This window comes from Mus musculus, chromosome 3 (genome assembly GCF_000001635.26).
Source record: "Mus musculus strain C57BL/6J chromosome 3, GRCm38.p6 C57BL/6J".
Lineage (NCBI taxonomy): Eukaryota > Metazoa > Chordata > Mammalia > Rodentia > Muridae > Mus > Mus musculus.
In genome coordinates, this window is record NC_000069.6 from 97,747,730 (window position 1) to 97,760,799 (window position 13,070).

The 13,070-nt window shown below is 45.9% G+C and overlaps 1 protein-coding gene and 1 long non-coding RNA gene across 6 annotated transcripts in view; one reads left to right on the top strand and one right to left on the bottom strand.

The window, feature by feature from the left end:
• Window positions 1-13,070, bottom strand: part of Pde4dip (phosphodiesterase 4D interacting protein (myomegalin)) — a 198,880-nt gene that overhangs the window by 57,902 nt on the left and 127,908 nt on the right. For 4 of the 5 annotated variants that reach the window (NM_001289702.1, NM_001039376.2, NM_001289701.1 and 1 more), the window contains 10 exons: window positions 11,070-11,201; window positions 9,803-9,922; window positions 9,475-9,567; window positions 9,155-9,367; window positions 7,710-7,868; window positions 6,703-6,816; window positions 6,397-6,534; window positions 5,287-5,466; window positions 4,080-4,274; window positions 36-206 (listed from right to left, as the gene is read on the bottom strand). In NM_001289702.1, coding sequence (NP_001276631.1) covers window positions 36-206; window positions 4,080-4,274; window positions 5,287-5,466; window positions 6,397-6,534; window positions 6,703-6,816; window positions 7,710-7,868; window positions 9,155-9,367; window positions 9,475-9,567; window positions 9,803-9,922; window positions 11,070-11,201 — 1,515 coding nt within the window. Of the gene's footprint in view, window positions 1-35; window positions 207-4,079; window positions 4,275-5,286; window positions 5,467-6,396; window positions 6,535-6,702; window positions 6,817-7,709; window positions 7,869-8,640; window positions 9,368-9,474; window positions 9,568-9,802; window positions 9,923-11,069; window positions 11,202-13,070 lie in introns of all 5 variants that reach the window. The other variant, NR_110360.1, reaches the window with a different exon arrangement.
• On the top strand, window positions 205-3,304 carry Gm46816. The gene is made up of 3 exons (XR_001783931.2): window positions 205-1,583; window positions 2,292-2,392; window positions 2,937-3,304. It is a non-coding gene; the product is annotated as a predicted gene, 46816 (long non-coding RNA).

Below are 13,070 nucleotides of genomic sequence, written 5' to 3' on the forward strand. Positions count from 1 at the left end.
GTCGCCATGACTATGTCAGAGTCTAGAGTTCTTACTTGATCGGTTTGCTCTCCGTGGTGAGGCCCGATGGACGTCACTCCAGCTGGCTGGTTAGAGATGAACGTCTGAGACGATGTCATTAGTTCCTTCCCCCCTAAATACTGGCGCAGGGCCTGCAGTTCTGAGTTCCTTTCCATGAAGGCCTGGACCATTTTTTCTGCAGCAGCCTGGTAAGAAGGAACCACGGCAAACGTTACCCAAGATATCATAGCAAAGTAAGTGAAATTTATTTTCAAATCTCTTTAAAGATTTCTTTATTTTTATTTGATGTGTATGAGTGTTTTGCCTGCATGCATGTCGGTGCACCACGGAGGCCAGAGACGGTTCTACAGAACTGGAGTCATGGATGACCGTGAACCACCTGAAGGTTCTGGGGACAGAACCCAGCTCTTCTGTGAGAGTAGCAAGTGCTTCTTAACCACTGAGCCGTCCCTCCGGTACCCGCTACATGTTATTTCTTAGAAGGCAACCACTTATTTAGAGAAAAAAGAATCCCGTGGGATACACAGAAACAAGTTTTCTCCTTTGTACAGTCTGTCGAAGTAGAACAGTGTGCATAGTGAACAACAGCGTTTCTAGTCCAGGTAAGACGTCGGTCGGGAAAAGGCTCCCCGAGGTCTCTAGCAGCTAAGGTGTAAGCATTTGTGTAGAACTGGCCTGACAAGTGGCTTCCTTTACTCTAGTTGTTTCTTCAGCCTCAGCTGCCTTTTACTCAGCATTTGTAAGGTTGTGCTCTTCGCCAAGCATCACACTACTGCCCTGGCCTGTTCTATCTACGCTGCAATCACACGGGCTGTGATACTGACATTGGTGTTGAGGAAGTGCGGTGGTCACAATGGCTTCGGCGAGGAGCACCGAGGAACACTCTGTCCTTTACCTGAAGCTGTTGCAAGTGAAACAGCCACTGGCCACAGACTGTGAGCTGATTAGAGTGACCGCTCACAATGTGTAGATATGTGGTACAAGCCTTGAATACATACAACTTGCCAGCTGTACTTCAGTAATGCTTGGGGGAGAACGCACTTCCACTCTGCAAATCCTTTTGCTCTGCTTAGTTTTTCCTAACGCACTTCCTGTTTCCTCGTGTATCCCCTTATGGTCTTCATTACTTTCTCCTCCTCAACAAGAGTGTATACTTCAGGAGCAGCCTAGTGCTACATCCCAAGTGCCCTCAGCATGACTCGCCAGGACCAGGCACTCAGGACACAATAAACATCCTTATCAGACCAAGCGAATCTGGACCTCAAGAATCACCACAACCTAAGTGGTCACGCGGTCAAACTGCCTTGTAAATATTCATATTTACACCCACAGGTCAGTGCTATGCCAGTCCTCACCAGAGACGCTGCTTACCACAGCAAGTAGTGGTCAGCGTGGAAACTCGCAACTGGTCAAGGTGCAGAGTAAGTGTCTCTGCGTTCAGCCACGGACAGGACATGACAGGCATACTGCTCTCAAGAACTTACAAGAGCCCTCGTTGTCCATACAAGAGCCGCAGGAGATCAAGCACAGAGAGAGGAGGGGCTTTTGAGACCAGCCTCTAGGTGAGAAGCCACTGACTATTGGTGGCTGCCAGGGGAGGGAGGGAAAGACGTCTTTAAGGATATGGCCCCTCGTAGGTCCACTTAGATAGTCTTGTGCCCATAAACAGATGGGCATTAGGAATTAGAATCTGTGGGCTGTTTATTAAAAACAAACAAACAAAGTTGGAAGGAGATGGGAATACATCTGGGAAGAATTAGGGGTAAGAGTGAAGGGTGAATATAATAAAAAGATATCATTACATTCTCAAAGAAAGAGGTTTAGTAGTTTAGTAAAAGGGTAGAAAAAAAAATCTCCCCAAAGAATAAGCAAAAGGAAAAAAAAAAAAAAAAGATCGGGTCTGTCAACATTTTATCACGGACTGAGGAGGAGCCTGAGAGCCTGTTGACAGTTAATGCTTACTGGGAGGGGAGGCACCATTTCTTTGGTGTAGTTACTGGTAAGTTGCCCTTGCTTCAGTAATTAATCTCCCACAATTAATATTTACACCCACGGGTCAGTGCTATGCCAGTCCTCACCAGAGACGCCCAGTAACCACACACACAAAAGACTTGAAAGTAGGGGTGCCTCACTCAGAAAACGGTGTTGGTGGGGATGGGAGGTGGAGAAGAGTAAGGGTCTACGATGACTAAAATTCATTATATAAATGCATAAAGCCATCAGCCAATAGAGAGAGTAAAATCATCTAACTAGTTTATTTCTAATCCCAGTTTCCTAAGGCAATGACGACACAGGAAAGACTCGGAACTTTTGTGTACAGAAGTGCATTTACAGCTGGCACGATGGCTCAGCAGGAGACGGTGTTTGCCATGTAAGCCTGACGACCTGATTCTCATCTCTGGAACTCAGAAAGGTGGCAGGAGAGAAGCTACAGAGCTGCTCTGTGACTTCCATGCATGCACTATGGCCTCATCCATACACCCTATGGCACAGGTGCCCACACATGCCTCGTGTATACACCCAAGCACACACCATAGCCATTGTAAACTTTCAGGGGTTGAGATAATAAATTGGAACTACATTAGCTAAACTATAGAACTAATCCCTCTGGGAGGAACCAAGTGTTTAGGTGAAAAGCTGAGACCCCATCATAATTTCTAAATGAGAATTAAAAAAAAAAAGCCCTTGCATTTTCTGTATGTAAAATTTTGAGGTATGGGCAGAATCACTTGAGAGGTATCAACATAGTGCCAACACTTACTATTGAAAGCATAACAGCACAAACAAGGTGCATGGTGAGTGCAACCCTAGGACAGTGCTTTGTCCCCACACCAAGTGTGCTCTGTAAACCACAATGGAATCACAGATCCTCAAGCCCCTCCGGTTCCTTAATCTCCTTTTAAAAAACTTTCCAGGTTAATCTTCCGCATGGGAAGCTAGAAAGGCGGGCCCGCACGGACACCACTGGAACCGCTGCTGAGGCAAAGGCTGTGTAATGTCTGCGACCGCCTCGGTGCCAGCAATGTCAGCTAGCGTTGGAGAAAAAGGTATGCAGGAATCAGGAAAAAATAGGAACTGACCTTCAAAACCGGGTGTGGTAGATCACGCCCGTAATCCCAGCACTTGGGAGGCTAAGGCAGCAGGACTGCCCTGAATGAGGCCAGGTTCAGCTATACAGTAAGTATAGTGTGCGCTGTTATTCTGAGATTGATATAGCCTTTATCATCCTGATATTACCTTCTCTCTTAAGGGCCTTCAAAATACAATTGTTTCCACCTAGAATAACTCAGATTCTATAAGAATTAAAAGAAAATATGGGCCAGTGAGGTGCCTTAGTGGGCAAAGGCTGCTAGCTGCCAAGACGATGACCTCAGCCCAACACTTGGTTTCCAAATGCTGGAGGGACAGGACCGATGGCTCAGATTTATTCTTTAGCCTCTGCACCTGCACCAGGATAATGCTTCCCAACAGACAAGTAAGTAAAGGAAAAACATTTTAAATTTTAAAAGAAGAAAATACGGACTGGATGTGGTGTTAGACACCTGCAATCCCAACATTCTACAGACTGAGGCAGGAGGATTGCTAATTTGAGTATGGACTATGTAGTGTAGTGAGTTCCGGTCCAGCCTGGACTACATGTAAAACTCTGTTTCAGAGAAAGAGAGGAAGAGAGGAAGAGAGGAAGAGAGAGAGATTGGGGGGGAGAACATATCTGAGCATTCTGAGAGTAACTTTTCCTATATCTTAGATAATAATATTTCAGTATTCCATTCCCCTTTCTTTCAAAACAGTCAGAGAAAACCAAAATAATGAATACATGTATTGTCTAGGCCACTTTCCAGATGTAACTCTCAAAACTATCTAGTCCTTACTGATGTGGAACCTGCAGTCCATGAATTGAAGGGAAGAAACTGAGTTGACTGCAAAATGTGCGCGTCCAGGACAAACGCTCTGGACACCGAGCTTCACTTCCCGTCTGCCGGCCTAGAGCGTCACTTCCTGTCTGCGGGCCACGAGTGCGTCGCAGGCTCCTCATCCGGTTCTGCCCTACCGCTTACCTGTCTTTCCTGCTCCCTGGTGCCCATCGACTGGAGCAGCCCCTGGATCTCCATCTCGTGCTCCACGGCTTGTTTGTTCCGATCGCTCAGAAGGTCCTGCAGCATCCGTTCCTTTCGCTGCAAGCGCTGGCACAGTTCCTCAGCTACTTCACTCTGACCCGGTCCAAGTTTACAGAGCAGAGTTGCGCTGAGATCCTAATGTGAAAGGGACGGCGTGAATTTCTGGAGGACAGAATTTTCTGTCCCGCACGTTGAAGCACCCACCACAGAGAAAGGATAAGGTGCTTGGGAACAGCATAATGTCTTATCTTTTCTCTTTCCCCAAACCCAGCACAGGCCCATGACTTGGAAGCCTGGAAATACATAATGAGTACTGTCAATACAGAGAGACCCCCAGAATGGCAGCTTATGCGATCATTCTGAAGTAAGTAGTTTTCCTTATGCTCGGCACACAACAGTCAATGTCAGATGGAACAAGTGGGTGCTTGGCTCACTTAGTTCCTCTGCAGTATAACTTTCGAGAGGGAGTAAAATCCAGGGGCTAAAGGGACTGATGGTCTGGGTGAGGCAGCACATGCCTCCTGCAAGCCCAGGCTCCTGTGAGCCTCAAGTAGGAGGATGCAAACTTAAAGCCAGCCTGGACATAAAGCAAGAACCTGTCTGGGAAAAACAGAAGAGGACCAAGGAAACTGTATTCATAAAAGAGTAATGCCACGACAGCTCCTGGTCTACACAGAAATGCAATACATGGAGCTTAAACCGTGGCGCCCTACAAAGTGTACCGAAGCGGCTATGGCTCTCTGCGATGCTACGCTGACAAGTTACTTAGCCACAAGCATCTAAGTCCTTGCTTTGAAAGCAGAGTATACTATACCCTCAGGGACTTGTGAGGAGTCACTAAGTTAATTTCCATTAGGCTCTTAAAACAGCACCCAACTCAGCAAGTACATTGTAACTATTATAATACAGGTAAGTTACAATATAATGTATCCTAAGATCTAATTAATTCTCATATAGCTTCTCTGAGAATGATAAACGACATGCTAAATTTATAGTTGTAAAAAGAGTTCCCGGGGAAAGGTAGCTCCTCGCCCAGGCATAGACTATAATTAAAGACTTGGGTTGCTGGCTCCGCAGGCCTCAGGAGGCCCACTGGGGCTGAGCCTATGCATCCCTAAGCCAGTTGTTCCCGTTAGTGGAGCCTTGCCTCTACTTCTTTGTTCCTGTCGTGTAGAGATGTCTGCAATTGCTGAATGATGCTCTCCTGTTCCTTCTGCCAATGGCCAAATTTGGTTTCCAGTTCTTCTTTCAGCCACTGGAGGTTTTGGCAGGTGGCAGTTAACTGCTCCACTTCCAGGCCTCTGGCCCTCAGGAGACTCTCCATGCTCTACAAGGACAGACACAGCAAACATAAGCCAAAGGGGCACCCCACACTCCTCAGGATCAGAAATTAGTCCTTCTGGGTGTGCTGGTGCATGCTTTTAAACCCTAATCTCGGCACCCAGGAGGCAGAGGCAGATGGATTTCTCTGACTTCAAGGTCAGGCTGGTCTACAAAGCAAGGTCCAGGACAGTCAGGAAAATGAAGATAGAGAAACCTTGCCTTGAAAAATCAAAAACAAAATAAAAACAAAAACAATCCAAATGAGAGAGAGAAAGAGAGAGAGAGAGCACGAAAGAAGAGAAATTAAGACCTGCCTGACCCTTTTTGGAAGAGGAGAAAACAGAGAATGGGTTACCAGTATTTATTTACTTATTTTTAAGTCTGGTTTGTGGAGAGGTAAATATAGAACGTGTGATAAAGTAGGATTGTGGGAGTAGTTTCTCTAACAAAAAAGTGAATGGCCTCTTTAAGAACACACAGATGGTGTGTTAGATAGGTTTAGATAGGATCTAAAATAAGTATGCAGAAAAGCTACAAGTATACATTAAGAAAACAGTTATGTGGTACTCGGGCATCTACATAATATCAACAGGGAAAACACAATATAAAGTCTGTACGTACATACTTTACCCCAACAGTGCTCATGCAAAAGTGTATGTGCATATCTACATTAATAGGCATGGATGAGAAGTCAGATCCATGTTAGCCGCAACCACCATCCACTACTCCCCATGAATCCGTAAGGAAAAGGAAAGAGAAGCGCCGGAAGCCTCCGACGGGCGGTGGCGGATGCGTGAATGCTACTTTCCTCTGGTTTTAATTTTGTTTCCCTTTCAGAGCAAATACTCTGGGCTACAGAGAATGATGGAGAGGCTGCTGCTTCAGGCCTTGAAGGCTTCAGGAGTGAGGAGAGTAGGCTGGGTTTGGCTCTTACCTGCATGGTAGCTTCATTGGCGGACAGGACACAACGCAGTCTCTCTAAGTCATGGTCTCGGTCCCTCACAGCTAGGCGAAGCTGCCGCAGTTCCTTGTCCTTTTCTTCTAGAGCAGAGAACTTCTCATCTATGACCCGCTGCAAGGAAAGTGAGGCTCCTAAGCACTGGACAGTTCACTGAACTATCTATCACCCTTATTCACTCAGATCCCAAGTGTGAGAGCTGGAAGCTGAGACCCCAAAGCAGCCATTCAGACACCATCTCGGCTAGGACAGACGGCAGTGGGAAGGGGACGGGCCGAGTACCTCTAGAGCAACAGCTCGGTCTTGTATTCGTTGCCGCAATTTCTCAAGAAACACTTCGTTTGTGTCTAGAGTTTTGTCTGCGTTGTCACGATACTGTAGGAGCTCCTGGAGTTCCTGATGAGACAGAAGTACTTTCCTTTATTCCTTTACCTCTTAGCTGAATTTCTTCACTTTTCCAAGAAATTTGTTGTTTAGTACACATACACAAATGAGTCAGAGATGACAGAGACATAAATTGTTAATAATCCTGCAACAAATAATTTAACAGGCGAGCCAGTCCTCTCATGGAAACACAGGACACACAGTCGCCTAAAGGTGTCAGTAAAGACCTCACTAAAGATTGTGAGCTAAGCCTGGTGGAACACACCTGTTATCCCAGCACTGAGGACGCAGAGGCAGGTGGATGTCTGTAAGTTGGAGGCCAGCCTGGACTACAGAGCTCCACGGCAGCCAGGGCCACAGAGTCAGACGCCGTCTCAGAATAAAACAAAACTACCAACAGCAAAAAGATACTTCCCAAATGAAGATGTGTCATGGGTACATCTGTGAGGGAGTGGGAATTGTATACAATGGTATGTAAAAGTTATTTGCTCTGGAATTTAGGAGATTAGAGTAGGTGACAGAGCAGATCGTATTTCTTAGTGCTCCATTTCCCCTAAAATTGTCATTCTGTCACTGAATTCTGCAGCTGTTTCTGAAGAGATCTCTCCTGCCATGTCTTTATGAAGCAGAGTGGCTGACTCAGAGGTGTTGCTTTTGCTGCACACTACCTGTGCTGTTTATATTCACACACAGTTAGTTACGTGCTGGATAGACATCATGCTGCTCACGGATGTTCACACACAGTTAGTTACGTGCCGGATAGACAGCATGCTGCTCACGGACTGTATTCTCTACTCACTGTGTATGTTTCCATCTCCAGCAGTCCTATGTGGGCACAGGTGGGCCTCGGAGGTGGTCTGAGCAGGCATTTGGGAGCTCAGAGGCTGCTTTCGTCGAGGACTCACCTGAATTAGCTGCTCTTTGTGACTCAGACTGTGACTTAGGTGTTGGATGTTTTGTCCCTGGGTTCGAATCTCATTGTATTTTTCCGCCTCCAGAACATGGAGCTGCTGGCTCTTGCTGTGCAGTTCTCCTTGGAGGTGCTGTAAAGCCTTTCGTAATTCCTGAAATAAACAGATCGTGCTTTTATGGCAACCTTGCCACGTGACCATGCGATGTGACGGTCTCAGCACTTTCAAGGCAAGTTGGGCATGACGGCATCTGCCCATAGTCCCAGCCGCTGGAGAGCCTGAGGGCAGAAGGAGCTCAAACGCAGGGCCCGCCTGGGCAACATAGCTCCTCCATCGCATCCCCAAAACAGAACAGAGAGACAAAAAACGTCAAAGGCATGTAACAAAATATAAGGTAGCAGAGAATACCATCATGTAACTTGATATAGAAAGGTATAGAGAATATAAATGAAATAGGATAGGAAAGCTTAGGAAAAGTATGGAGTAGAAAGTAAAGCTGGTTCAGTGGTCCCAAGGCAGTGCTCGATTTCTGGCTTAAGAGGACAGCTCTACCCTCTACCGAGTGAGGTTTGCACCATAATTCTGATCCTTCCCTAATGAACTCAGCTTCCCATGCACGATCACCTGCCAAAGTCTCAGAAATTTTAATATTTCTAAGGAAAATCCAGGGCTCATAATTAATTTCTGAACTACTAAGATAGGAGACAGCACACAAAAAAAGGATCTTTAAAATTCAGAGAACAAACAAACAAACAGCATGTGTTCCATGCTAACAAGATAGAGGACTATTTAAGGACTGTATAATGCTACATACATTTAAATTATATGACTAATTATGCATGGACATGCCCTTCTCTACTTTACTCAATGACTTTTTCAATTTAATTAATCTATGTATTTACTTATTTATTGGTGTGTGTCTTACTTATATGAGTGCAGGTACGCCCGCGTGGGGGTCAAAGGACAACTTTCAGGAAGTGGTTCTCTCCTTCCGGCATAGTTCTGGGGCGGAAACGCTTGTGAGTCAAGCATTTTTCACTTGTTGAGCTACCTCATCGGCCTCAGCTGACTTTATCCTTATAACCTCAGCGATCTCCTCCTGCACGAGGCGTAAGCACTCTGACTTCTTTCCTCCGACCCTCCTGGACATAGCTATGGGAACATAAGCCAGACCCTTTGGGAGTATTTATCCTATTAACATCTGTCGTGTGACTGCCTCTCCTGCTAAAGTAGAAATAAAAAGGCAGAGTCTGATATCTACCTTTGTACTTCCAGGACACAGTCTGCTCATCTGGTGCATGACCTCTGGGGGCAACAAACACTGACCACACTGGGTAGGCCAACGATGCAAGGGTTTAGGTTGGGCACAAACTGTCCTGCTCACAAGTCATGGTGGGGCAAAGTCAGCGCTGGGAGCAAGAGAACGGTTAATGATTTACCTGGTTATGTTTCCAAGCAGCTTCCTTCTGGTGCTCTCTCTCCTGGGCTGCAGCCTCCACTAACTGCACACATCGCTTGCCATCCGCCAGCTGGCGTTCTTTCTGCCGGACCAGCCTCTGGAGCCTCTGTATTTCAAGCTGGCTGCAGAATAGAGCGCTCTGAAGGTCAAGCAGGGCTACCTGTTGCTGAGCAGGGGCAATGCCCTCTGAGCTCTGAAAAGAGGAGAATCACAATCACAGTCACAGGGAGGGAAGCACGGAGCCCCCGGGAGACCCGGGCAGCCAGGGCGGCCCCATTCCTGCCTGTGGCCCTCACGTACGTGGAGCTGTCCGAGCTGGCTCTGGTGCAGCATTTCCCGAAGCTTTGCCATTGTGTCATTTTGTCCTTCGATCACCTGGTACAGCTCCTCAGTCTGGAAATGAGAGGAGGAGGATAGCGTGCTAAGGTTAGCCAACGACTCGGAAAGTCCTTCTCTCTCCTGTGCAGATGTTAGGGACAGGAGCTTTCCAAAGCACCTACTTAGCGGACAATTTCCCATAGAAAGATTTGCTGGCCTGACAATAGTGACATCTACAAATAGAGAGCACTTATCTACGTCACCAGCGTGACCCGTCTCCCCACAGGTCTGTGACCACGTAGCCTCTCACCTCACTTTCCCTGCTTTTAAGCATTTCCTTGAGGCTCTGGATTGTCGTATCTTGCTTCTGAGATGACTCCTGTGCAGATTTCAGCTCACAGCTCAGGTCATTCAGTTTCTCTTGAAGAATCTGAATTCAGCAGAGAAAGTCCTGTTAGCTCCATGATGACTTTTAACCTCGAGGGCCATCACACTGTCCTGTGCGTTTCGGGTTTAAAGAACAACTTAGGGCATACCGCCTTACTCCTTTCCCGTGCACTGTAACCATCAGACTATGAAGAGAGGCAGCAGATGTGCACTGCTTCCCTCAATGCGCAGATACCTCAGTTCTCATGCACTGCACACGTTCTTTATGTCAACAGCCAGCGTATTCTCTTGACTCTCCCATATGACCAAGGAGTGCCTGCTATCTAGTACAGGAAAGGCTATTATAAGAGCACACTTGACCAGATATTCAAGAGCCCCCTTGGGACAAGTGCCTTGAAAACAGACATTAAAATCCATGAGCTAACAAGGGTAAGAAGATATACAAAAATTTAAAGCGGGGCGTGGTGGCGCACGCCTTTAATCCCAGCACTTGGGAGGCAGAGGCAGGCGGATTTCTGAGTTCGAGGCCAGTCTGGTCTACAGAGTGAGTTCCAGGACATCCAGGGCTACAGAGAAACCCTGTCTCGAAAAAACAAAAAAAAAACAAACAAAACAAAACAAAACAAAAAAATTAAAGCACAAATTTCTTGCATCAGAGCTTTACTGTAGAGTTAAAGATTACATGGAGATCTGATCTCATTCCCAAAAGGCATCAGGAAATGTTGTATATGTGGGACAAACTAAAATCCTGATAAGAAACAGAGAGAAGAGGACCTGAGTTGAATCCCCAGCAGCCACATAAAAAGCCAGACTTAGAGGTGTGTGCTTAGAATCCTAGCTCTGGGAGTGTGGAAACAGATGCATCTCTGGCTAGCCTCATTTTTAAGCCCTGGGTCCTAGTGAAAGATGGTCTCCAAAAGTACTCCAAGGTAGATAGATACCTCATGAGGAGCAATTCCTGAGACTGAGCTGTAGTACACACACACACACACACACACACACACACACACACACACACATACACACACACGCAGCTCACACATACAATAAAGGAAATAACGATAAAAGTATAGAATTATACTTCTAAATTGGCCATTCTGTAGAGAACAAGGGATGGCCCAGCGTTCATCTCTCAGACTCTAACACAGACTCAGGATGATGAAGCGGGACTAGAGCGAGTCCTGATGTACCTTGTTGGTGGCCTCTGTTTGCTGGATTTTGTCCTGGAGTTCTGCCAGGTGGGACTCAGACACAGGTGGCTGGGTTGTAGGGGTCTCATGCAAGTCCGGCTTCTGTTGCGTGGGTAACCCTTTAGGCACGGGCTAGAAGGCAGCAGGGCAGACAAGCACACTGAGTAAACGCAGCCAATAAGCCATTTGATTTTCATGTTCAAACTGGGCCTCCTTTTTCAGAAAGCTGGAAACCATAGCTGCGGCACAAATGATGAGGTGACTTCCAGCAGACAGTCCTGCTACGTGCTAGGAGTACCACTTCACAGATGTCCCTATGTGCTACTTCCATAGGAGCTACTTCCCTCCATCCTTGACATTCCCCACCCGTTCACACAAACCCTACGCTACTCTGTCAGATAAAGCGAGTGACTCAGAATTTAAAGACAAGGGGGACTTACTAAAGAATATGGCTACAACCACATATTTGCTTCAGTCTATGTTTAACCATGAGATGAATGAAGGTATCAAAGGATCAAAGTCATATTCCAATTACCAGGCCTATTTGTGTTACTGGAAAACCTGGCAAACTTTATTTTTTGAATGAGTTCAACATTAGGGAACAGCATTTCTGCAGTACACATTTCCTTAGCTTGTACTGCAGTTGATAAGAGAAGTCCTTGTCCTTAAGAAATACATGTGGATGTATCTAGAGTAAATTACTTGTTTGGAAGCTTTTAAAATAATAATAATAATAGCTATTATTATTATTATTATTAATGTAGCCAGACACAGAGAAGGAGTAAAAAGGCAAAATGTAATGAAAATAGCAGCCCTCCGTAATCCAGAGGGATGGGTGCAGAAGAATGGGAGGTTTTTGAACTTTTTTCTTCTCAATTGTCTCTATAAACCAAAATTAATCAAAATAAAAGGGGCCGGTAAACTTAAAACCAGAACCGGCAGGACTCAGTGTAGTTTCTGGGCATACTCAGTCGTAAAGAGCACTGGGTGACCTCTCTCAAACTCCACCTGAAGATCACAATGAGCTAAGACAGTGGGTACCTAAGGAACTCCTGGCTGCATTAAATCCTCCCTCCTCTGCCAGCCCCTTCCTCCTTAGGAAAAGTAAAGAAGCGCTATTCATGCTTTCCTTTTCCTGGACTTTCAAACTTCCCGAAGACCCAACCTTGCAGAGCCTGGGGTTACAGCTGGCTTTAAATACCTTCCTGCAAGGGACTGAGCAGAGGAAGTGAGGGGTTTGGTTACCCCAGTGCTGGTTACTGCTTTGTTTCTGACACTATAAAATACAGAGCGCTGTGGGTGGGGAGCACTACGCAGGCAAACACTTAGTTCTGGCTCCCATTAGTCTTGGTTTATTGAGGAAGTAGTCATACTAGAAGACTATTCATTTCGACAGGTCATATAAAAAAGGCTCTTGGCAGAGATGAAATTTATTTAGATCTACAAAGGATGAGAGCTTTTGACGCTGGCTATGATGAGTAAGGACTAATGTTCTAGGCCAACCGGAGGAATGGGTAGGGTTAATGGATACAAAATATCGACTTTGTTACTTTTATAAGCAATGTAATCTTATAACTAACAACTGACACTGAAAACCATATTTTTTTTTCTTGTTTTGTTTTGAGACAGGGTCTCATAATCCCAGTCTGGCCTCAAATCCCAGGATCTAGCTTCTCAACTGCTAAGATTACAAGCCTGCATCACTGCACCCAGCTTTGAATCATTGCTAAGAATCAAAAGGGTGCAATGAATTCAAGAAAAACAGGTACAAACAAGGATGTTTTATTACCTTCATAAGCCCACAGCTATTTCTGAATAGCTCATTAAAAGGCTACTTTATGGGCTGGAGAGATGGCTCAGCGGTTAAGAGTGCTAACTGCTCTTCCAAAGGTCCTGAGTTCAAATCCCAGCAACCACATGGTGGCTCACAACCATCTGTAATGAAATCTGATGCCCTCTTCTGGAGTGTCTGAAGACAGCTACAGTGTACTTACGTATAAT